Below are 10,830 nucleotides of genomic sequence, written 5' to 3' on the forward strand. Positions count from 1 at the left end.
CCTGTAGCCACACATCACTGATGAGAAGGTGATTGATGCTGACTGTAATTTGATTGCCAAAGGACTCCTTCTGTAAGTTGACAACATTTCTTTCTTTGTCAAAGAGTACATTGTCAAGTATAATATATTGTTGGTACAAATACAGTATTTTTTGTTAAAATTTAACAAAAGGATATGCTAACTTCACAGTGTTGTCTTGGCTATTTATAATTATTAACTATTTACAATTTGGCCACAAATTTCAAAACTGCAAATATATATATATATATATATATTTGCAGCAAGGATGTATGTGGGATTTTTTAAGGCTTCTGCGCGTCATCTACAGGAGGGGACACAACCTGATTTGGCTATTTTTTATGTCCGTGTGTACATTGTTTTCTTGATTAAACATGGATTCTAAATCTGGGACAAATTAAATCTGTAATTTGTTTTCAAATTAATTGAATTCGTGAATGTTTGAATTAACACAAAATTTGCTGTATAGTTACTAACCAATGATCTGCATATTCTGTATTCAAGTAGAGTTTAAACATCACTAATCACTTACACATACCAGCCAGATAAGTTGCTGTGTGTGTGTGTGTGTGTGTGTGTGTGTAATATATAGGCCTATTTTTTTTTAAATATCTGAAATCATTTATGTGTGTACACATACTGCTCGAATGCATATTTTTGCTTTTTCTAGCTCACAATTAGTATTAACTTTGGCTGATGTGGAGAAAGTTTGGTTTAGTTGGGTTTGTGGGCTGCTGTCCATGGTGCTGATCTACCACAGACTGCTGAGCTTTTAAAAGGCAACCACAACTTGATAAGAAATGTTCTACAAACTGCAAGAAATTAGGAGATTTGGATAATTATTTTTTTGAAAGTAAGGGGGAAAAGAGAGAAAAGAGGGGGAAAAATCCAGGGAAAACTATATTTTAAATGATCATAATTACATATTTAAAATTATGTTACATCATTCTTTATCATTTTTAAGCACTTTTTCAAGGTCATTTTCTTGCTTTTTGGTAATTAATTAATTATTAATATGAAGTAATTACTTTCCTAATTCTCTGGTATTTTCCCTGTCCCTTTTACTTATTTCTTGCAATTTGTGGAACATTTCTTACCAAGTCGCTCACTGCCTTTTGCCTCTTTTTTTTTTTTTTGAAGAAGAAGAAGAAGAAGAAGAAGAAATCACCCCAATTTGAGTTGAAAGGTTAAAATACTTGTGGAAGGCGTCAGAAAGAGGCAGAAGTGATGTCGCTCCAAGATTCAAAGTGTTAAACAACAAAATGCCATGACTTTTCCAAAACCTTTATTGCTTTGTACTGATTCCTTGACTCCTCCAGGTCTTCCATGACCGTGGAAATCCTGGAATGAAGTGGGAGCTGAACAGTCACGCGGGACACAACATCTGGTGAACAGGTGAGCGCACGTGAATGAAGATGCTGGTTTAAATTGCCAATTCTATAAAAGAGGAACAACTGCGCAGCGCTGCGTTTCCAACCGGAGGACTTTAGCAGGAGTACCAGGTCAGAGCTAACACACATGCTAACACACAGCAGCTTGTAAGCGAGCACAGACAACCTCCCTCTCCACAGCAGCGGGTTAAGAATTGTATGTGTGTGTTTAAGATGTGTACGCGGACGTGTAGCTCTGTGTGGCGGAATATCTTCAGCAGAAATACGTTTGTTCGCCTAACAAACAGGGACGGTCCTGAATGCTAACCTCATGTGCGCAGCGTCCCACCGTTTGAAGGACGAACATATTTTGTTGTTGTACATCACCTGACTTGTAGGTACGTTTCATTTATGTATGTCCAGAGCTGTGTTTGTGTGAGTGATTCGCCTACAGTATAGCTGATAAATTCAAGCAGCAGCAGGTGAATTAATCAGCTTTTCGCACAAGTCATGAAGGAGGTATTGCGGAAGCTGCACAGCGTCTTTTTAAAGCTCGCCCTGTTTCCGGGCTCACTGGGCCGGGCCGGCAGGACGGGTCCGCGGCCGGCTGCCTCTGAGGTGCTCACTTGCCACCTGCTGCAGCGGAAACTCCCGCCGTGGACTTCATTCTGTGTCCGCTACAGCTCCGTCCACAATGACCAGTTTGGACGGTCCAACTTCAACTGGAGAGTTCAGGGATCCAACTACCACATACTGCGAACAGGCTGCTTCCCCTTCATAAAATATCACTGCACCAAAGCGCCTCCACAGAACCTGGACTTCGAGGACAAATTTTTCACTTTGCTGAAAGTTATTAATCTAGGTCAGTGGACATATTAAGTGTTCTACCTCAGTGGTTCCCAACTGGTCCGGATTTCTCCTTAGTCAGCAGTTCAGTGTCCGCACATAAGAGAAATTACCACATTGTGATTGATTTAACAAAAGGTGCCAAGCACATGCGCTTAAAACAGTAAAACACTGCAAGAATTAAGTACAGTTAGTTAAAACCAGGGGCATTTCCTGGCTTATAAGACATTTGGGGCTTAGCCATGACTTCTTTAGGGAAAAAAATCACCAGAATTTTGGAAGGCATGTTTTCTTTAAAAATGTTGTTTTTCTTTGAAACCTTTTTGTGATTTTTTTTAAAAACAAATTATTATTCTTGGTGCTATTTTGGGTTTTTTTTTGTTTGCTTGTAGCTTTGGGAAGGGTTAGGAAAAAAAGAAAAAATTACAGCCACTGCCCTCCTCTGATAAATAATTAACACTCCCTTAGCCTAACCATGCTGCAAAATGTACTGCACTTTCAAATTAAGTGTGTTTTTCAAGAACTTGATATGGTTGCAAGTCACTTGCGGTGCATTCAGAGTGGACCCATGACCCACTTTTGGACCGCAACCCACTAGTTGGGAACCACTGCTGTACCATATTTCCATAAAATACGCAGCATTTTATTTGAAAACACTGCAGACAAAACTGTCCTCTTATTGCAGGCATCCCGTGTTTGGCCTATGGCATTGGTTGCTGGATGGTGGTGGGAGCTGCAGAAACAGTGCAGACAAGTGCTGGACCTGTTACAGTCTATTTTGCCTACAAAGAAGAAGAAGGTGCGCAGTACTAAACTATGAACAAAACACTCTATCCAGTGTGTTTTCTAGAGACTCTTTTCTGCCAAACTTCTCTATTTACAACTAGGGGTGTCCTGAACGAGTGTTTTTACCCCAATCCCAATTCTGATCCATGTCATTTGATATCTGCGGATGTTGAATCCTGATCCAATTGATGATTTAACTGGATAATACAGCTGCACAGTGCACACTTCAAGTACTTTAAAGTTATTAAAACCAATCCAGTGTTTATGTATGACAGTTTAATAGCTCTGCAATACAATACAAGAAAGATATCTGCATCCAAACAGTTCCTTAAGGTTTACTTTTATGTTATTTTTACAAGAAAAAACATTGTAAACAAACTAAAATGCTTTTATATGGCTACTGTCACAGTTCTACATAATGCTGTATTTGCTCTTCCAACAAAACAAATGTATCAACAATGTATCTTCAGAAATTGCTCTCAAATCCACTTAATATAGCACAGTGATAAACATACAGAGCGCTATAGCTGAGAAATATAACAGTTCCACTCCAAAGTAGTGTTACAGCTAAACTTTAACATTCACACTCACAACAAGAAAAAATAGTAACAATCTTATAATTACAGCATTAGAGTAAGACTAATTCACTAAAAGTGAAATATAAAAATGCATGCTCAGAATAACCAATCTCGATCAGTTAAAAATTTTGTTTATCGGGCCCAATACAAATCTGATCTGGACATCCCTATATACAACAGTTCCCCAGCTGATGTTCTGGTGGACCTGTTGACAGAAGTACCATCTTGTGTCACTGGTGCTACTATTGTCTGACTGCACAGGTTCATCTGTGTTTAATTATTTAAGATTTAGAAGTTTCAGCAGAGGACTCAGTTATGCATGTTATTATGCTGACACACAATACTGACAGTGTTTGTTTGGAAAGCTGACTTTCCATTAAAGTTTAATGGAAGTTCCTGGATGTTTTCAAAGCTTTGTTCAGGAGTGTTGCATCAGCCTCCACTGTGTACGTCTTCAGATTTCATTGTAAAAGTATATTTTTGCAACAAATATTAAAGTGTGTGAAATGATTTGGCTGTAATGGATTTCATGGGGGTCATAGGGGTCTGCCAGTTTTTCAAGATGAAACAAAAAGTGACGATAAAAAGACGACTTTTCACTCACAGCCCATGTCTTAGGAATGATTAATAATGCATATAAGTGATACCAAGTGGCATTATTTATTTAACACTACCATGTCTTTTGCCTCATTTTGAGTGACAAATACAGGAATTTAAATAACCCCAGCTCATTTATTTAAAGGTAAATTAGTGATCACTCTCCATGCAACAGATAGTCAATAGTGTTAGAGAAAAACCAGTGACAAGACAGGTCTGATAAAATAGGTTTTAATTACCAAAGTGTGGCCTCTGTATCGAGACATCTACATCCCTTCCTTCAGGCCTCCGCTGGCCTTTGATTTCTGGTAATGTGCTTTGCTGACAGGGCACACCTACCAATGCTGCAGAGTCCTGCTCCCTCTGAGAGGCAGGTTGACAAACTGCCATATTGATTTCTTCACTCCTCAGCATCTCCTACTAATAGCATTTATCAGCGACCTCAATTTTCTGGCCTTGGCCTCTTCATTTTTAGCAACAATGAATGCGAACGAATCATTTCTTGTCGTACATGTAAATCAATGCACCTTTTGACCTTATTTGCACTTGAAGGCTTCAATATCGGCTCACATGTTGTTCATGATGTACCGCCTCATCATGAGTGTCCTGTTGTGTGAAATATGCTTATCCTATGCAAAAACATTTAACTGGGTAATGGAGTTTAAGATAAAAATAATCGTGGTTCTAATATGGGATTCTGCATAAGTTTTGGGGTGGACTCTAGGTCCCTCAAAATATGTAACACATTTACACTTGTCTCCCCCAAATAAGAGAGTAGCAGATGCTTTTATTTGTCAAAGTTAAAAGCATTTACACCATAACTGGATGCAAAACAGGCAAAAATTGATTTATAAGAATTTACCTGAATGCAAGAAATATGTGTTTGATGCAAGAATGCTTAACTACTGGGAAATAGGATTTAAATATTTAAAAATATGTTACATTTAGTACTTCCTCATAAGATAAAAAAGGACAGTTTGAGGACAGTTACAGCATAACTTTTTGCAGAAAACACACAAACCGATGCATAAAATTCACCAGACTGCAGGAGGTTCAATGTATGATGCTCCAAATTTTCTGGTTTCGGAGCCCCCCAGGTTAAAACAATGTTAAAACAGAACCTGTGCCCCTGGGAAGCTGCTTTCATTTGCAGTCCTTACCAACACTTATACCAGCACCGCCATCCCCTCTTTTATACTACAAAAGAAGACTGCTTTTCTTAGCTTGAAGCATGCACACTAATTACTGAATGAGAAATTAAACCGATATTTAAAGTCCCTAGCTGTACAGTAATTTGCATTTTTTCTTCTGAGCAATGTAACCTTTGTTGTGTAAAAAACGTCCAAACCTCATGCAGAATTCATGCACAAAATCCTCTGAAACAGCGCAATGACACCGCACTATCTCTTAATCATACTAATTGCCTTGAACAAGGAACATTTAGACACACTTATGGAAATCTGATCCATAGTATCAGGCTGCACTTAAATCCCCCTCCTTTCATTTCCAGCCTTTCATCAGGACTGAAAGTGTGCATGGGGAATGCTCAGGCAACCATGTCTTAATTACTCATTGACCCTTTGACCCACGCACTGCATTGATACCGCCGTACGGCCAGACACAATTGCGTGGGGTTGCGACTGGCTGCAGCTTTGTGTGCAGCTATTACGAGATGATGTGAGTCAGTGAAATCCAAACTGTGGAGCATGTGAGTACATTGTATTCGTTTTCAGGGCTTCACCTTTGAGTCACTCTAAACTGCAGGGGAGGGCACCCCTTGAGCTCTGCCAGAGGCTCAGCGTTACACAGCGAACCTCAGTCACCACCAGTGCAGGTTTAGGGTTTCTGGACTGCAAATGAGCTGCTGCAAATGAACAAAAAATATCAGTATTTGCTGCAAGATGGATGCCTTTTAATAGCCGTGGTAGTCTAATCCTGTATTGAAGAGTCTAAATTACCCAACACATCTAATGTGGTAATGAAGAAAGAATTAATGCCTGTGTGGCAGGTCTAATTGCATGCTGAAGCTGGTAATAACTTTTGTCAAGGTGAAATCTTTAAATACTTGTGCTGTTTAGAATTTAGGTAAGTAAAGCAAAACAAGTGTTGAAATGGAGTGTAGTGTTGCTGTAAATTGTTAATGTTCAACAGTGAAATTGCTAATCAACTTGCAGAGACTTGTAATTATCTTCTAATTAGCTAATAAGTTCTGTTTCTTCAGTCCAAAAACAAAAAATGGCACAAAGCACGTTCATCTTCTTGAAATAGTTGATGCAGCCCATTCTTAAATCAATTATTTAGCAGCAAAGTCACCGCAGTTTTATTTCTCTGTCATATAGATATATGGGTTTGGCAGAAACAATTATTGTTGGAACAACCCCTGCAGCTAATGCTGGCGAGGTTATCATTATTAAGCCTCCGGAATCGGCCACCAGCACCGTCTCCGCGCTTGCTCCACGAGCAGCAGGGGTACCAGAGCCATCACTCAGATCACTTTAAGGATCACACGCTGGAATTACATCTCAGTGCAGACGTGTCAGCCAACGTTGTCACAATATTCACTGTGAAATGGCATTTTTTGAATTATAATGTGACAACGGAAACGTAAATCTCATTATGTTTCAACTGGTAACATGTCCAGTTGTAGACACAATCACACTTTGAGCAGCTATCAAGAGTAATACTTAACTTAAAGGGATACTTCACCCACAAAATGATCATTTGTGTATCAGTAAGTCATGCCGCATTACCTTGAATTTGTAAAGAATATTTTGGTTTTTTTTGTGCATCTCTGCGGAAACAAATATATTGCATCAATGATTTTTTTGGGGATCATCTGAAACAAGAGAAGGCAAGGTAGCTTTACTTGTGTAGCACATTTCGTACAACAGGGTGATTCAATGTGCTTTACAGAGCAATAAAATATAAAACATAAAGGATTCAGATTTACAATAAAAGAGAAAAGATTTAAGATATAAAACGTTCAATTAATTACCAAATGGTTTTAAAAATTTAAAATAAAAATCATTAAAAATAGCAAAAGTGCAAAAAAAGAGATGCAAAGATTAAAAGGTTTTTTTAAACGATTTAAAATTCAGTTTAATGGTCAAATTAAAGTTTGTGGTCGCTATTGGGTGGAGTAGGCAGTGCAGAAAAGGAACATTTTTAGCTTTGACCTAAAGTGAGTTGGGGCTTGTCTAACATTATCTGGGAGGTTATTCCTATTTTTGACTTAGTTTGTTTTTGTTACTAATTTTCAGGTAATTTTCTTGTAATTTTTACTAATTTCTTGCAAATTTGGGCGTCATTTCTTCTTTCATTGTTTACTTCCTGCGTCTTTGAAATAAATCAAGCCAATGTTCTCAAGTTTCAAGGGTTTAGTAACTGCTGACCTTGTGCGTGTCATTGACCCTTGAATCCAGAGTTCCCATGGTAATGGAAAACCTGGAAAAATCATTGAATTAGTAAAATCCTTCAAAGTTTTGGGAAAGTCATTACATTTTGTTATATGTAGCCTAATAACATGAATTATTACAGTAATTTTCCATGTAGCCTGTAACCTATATTGTCACATAACGGCTCGGTTATTTTCTGTAGCTTTTGATGTAACGCAGGCAGCTCTAAAATGGGTCGATGCGTGATGTTTTCTTTCCCTTTACGTACGTTTCTACAGTTTCTCCCAGCATTCTGTCTCTCCCTCTACAGATAATGGGATTATGTTTGATTGTAAAAGTACAATGTATTGACTGTGACTGCAGTTTAAAGTATCTGAAGTGAATATGAACTTAACAAACTATTGGATATCGGAGAAGTTTGCTATTTATTTGTTTAAGCAATAATTAACAATTAGAGTAAAGTCTACTACTATTACTATCTATATGTGTCGTTTTGAATGGTTGTAGACAGATGGGTCCTTGAAAAAGTCATGAAATAAAAACATAAAAACATTGTCCATGAAAATCTGGTAATGGGAACACCGTTGAATCCCTACCTTTCCTTTTTTTCCTTTTGGAGGGGTGATAGCACACTGAAGCTGTTAAAAATCTATTATGGTGTATTTCTTCACCCAAGGGATGACAAGGGGCTCTATAATTCTTTTCTTTACACCCCCCTCTCTCTCTTCTCTATCTTTATGACATGTTGTATATGTGTGTGTGCAGGGGGAAGGGGAAGTATGGAGACACTGTGCCTGCTGTGCCAATCAGCGTTGCCAGAGCTACTGTCAGTGGGTGGCTGAAATGTCTGTCAGTCATCTACTCTGGCTTCTCTGGTTCAGGACCACTCCCAGCTGACATCAGGACGAAGCAGCAGTAAATAAAAATTCTGGACAGGATTCTTTATTTTCTAACTTCACATTTAACACATGATAAACTAATTTTGTATTCTTGGAGTGGATCCAAATGTATGTAGTTAAATATATCATTGTCATTGCTTTCGCTGATGCCCTTAAGCATTTGCACTTAACTTTATGCCCAGATTCCTTTATTTTTCCTCCCAGTTCAAGTTTATTGTTTTGTTTTTCTTGTTGATGATGCGGCATCATGTTCACTTCATTCATACTCAATGCTTACTCTGTTGACATTAAGAGAGCAACGAATTTTAATAGTTTTTCCACGACTTATCGGGAGAGTTAAATGAACTATCCATTTTTATTATATATTATGCAGTATTTAAAGTTTCAGCTCATTAAAAAACAGACGCCCTCCGCACCCCCCAGGCTGTCTTTTACCCCCCACCAGCATGCAGTCAGGCTCCTCTAGCCACGGGCTCTGCTTGATCTGTTTTTCCTGAGTCAAAATTGAAATATTCAGAAATATTTATTTATTTGCTTATGCCTTTTTTACATCACCGAAGAGCAGCCTAATGTCTTTGTAGCTTAAACAAGCGGCGCCAGTGGATCAGAAAAAGGGCATTATGCATGGTTTTGTTTATCGATGTAATTTGTCACATTGCATATATATTTTATCAGTCCAAGATAAAATATCTTATATATTTTCTTTTTAAAAATACTGCGTTTACCTTAATTTTGCAGCAGAGCAGGCCCCGTTGTGTTATTTGATTGCCCTGCTTCTTACTTGCACAATAAACAGCAACCTGCACAGCAACTCCATGCCAGACTGGCGATTTACATTAAATACACTGATACTGATGCTGCATACAAACATAGAAATGGAATAAATCAATTTTGTTCTCAGAAATGCTTCACATACTTTTTGATGCAGCGTGATCTCCAATCTTTCTGCAAATGAGCTGCGGTCCCTTGTAATGGTTTCTGCTCCTCGTGGGAGGCCGGTGTCTCAGAAAAGCTGCTGATTGAGGGAGAAATGTAATACAGGTGTAAAGCAGACTTGATAGGGGTCTTACACGAGGGTTATGCATTTTAACAGTGATATACATACTGTTACATATTTATCAGAGAATATGGAATTTGCTGGCTTGACTCTTTCTGGCCTGTGGAGATTTGTAAGTTTCTGCTAGAGTGTTGTTAATTCGGGCAGAGAGGGTGGCTATTATGTTGAATTAATAGGAATTAAGGGTTTAAATTGGTTAAGTAAGCACTTCATTAATCGTGAGTGGATTGCTGCGTGTGAGAGGTTTATAGGGGGTATAGACCGCAAGTGTTTAGATGAAGGAAAAGGAGGGAGTTCTGAATTAAAAAGCTTGTTGGGGTCGACAAGAAATGCCAAATAAACAACATAATGCAGAGCTGAAACAATTTCCCAGCTAGCAGGGAACATTCCCACAACATTGCCACAACATTACCTACCTACCTTTTTTTTAATGAAATATTCCTGTTATGTGATATGTTAACATAAATAAATATGATTTTTATGATATTTATAGAGAATATTACACTGACTTTAAAAAAAAAAAAACATTTTGGAAACTAAAAGAATACTTCCCACTGAAATGATCACTAAAACATTGCATTGGTCCATTCTCAGAGCGTTTTTAAAACCAGAATTTGCTAGCCGGGTTGTCTGTTAGTCAATTGATAGAAAAATGATTTGCAATTTTTCATTTTTAAATACATAACTAAAAATTTCAGTCATTTCTCCAGCAATAATAGTTAGAAAATGCTACAATTTCTCAGGGTGCAGTTTCTCAAAGGCAGAATTTGCTGCTTCTCTTTATGGATGGATTATGAGACAGATAAGCCCCAACTTCTCCTGAATCGGAGCAAGACACCTAGACTTTGTGGAGGTTTTTCCTCTTTTTTTTTTGTTGTTGTTTTTTTGTGTCTCTTTGTAGTAGTTATGTATCTTTTCATGGTTTTGTGTTTTTTATGCCTCGGCGCTGGCATCAGCCATGGCCAGAGGCATTATATTTTTGGGTTGTCCCTCTGTCTGTCCTATTTTAGTGAATGCAATATTTCTAGAACACCTTAAAACTGTAACTGCAGCTGCACGAGTTTGCAGAGGCATACAACCGTGAGGTAGTGATTCTAGTTTTGAGGTAATTTTGTGTGTTTTTCAGTCGTTTTGCCAGTTAATGTAGTTTGTGTCTTTTTGCAGTTGCTTTACGTCTTTAGGGTCTTTTTTTGGCCCCTGCTATGCCCAGTGGGGCCGTTCAATAATCCTTCCATCCTTCCTTCTGTCACATATCACATTGAATTTGGGGTTTTTGACTTTAGA

At 38.1% G+C, this 10,830-nt stretch overlaps 1 protein-coding gene across 1 annotated transcript; it reads left to right on the top strand.

The window, feature by feature from the left end:
- Positions 1 to 1,526: 1,526 nt before the first annotated feature.
- On the top strand, positions 1,527 to 4,108 carry c11h15orf61 (chromosome 11 C15orf61 homolog). Its single transcript, XM_042496520.1, has 2 exons — positions 1,527 to 2,250; positions 2,920 to 4,108. Exons 1-2 carry the CDS (start codon positions 1,899 to 1,901, stop codon positions 3,045 to 3,047), a joined length of 480 nt encoding a protein of 159 aa, XP_042352454.1. The 5' UTR covers positions 1,527 to 1,898; the 3' UTR covers positions 3,048 to 4,108.
- Positions 4,109 to 10,830: the final 6,722 nt, after the last annotated feature.

This window comes from Plectropomus leopardus, chromosome 11 (assembly GCF_008729295.1).
Source record: "Plectropomus leopardus isolate mb chromosome 11, YSFRI_Pleo_2.0, whole genome shotgun sequence".
NCBI classification, from domain to species: Eukaryota; Metazoa; Chordata; class Actinopteri; order Perciformes; family Serranidae; genus Plectropomus; species Plectropomus leopardus.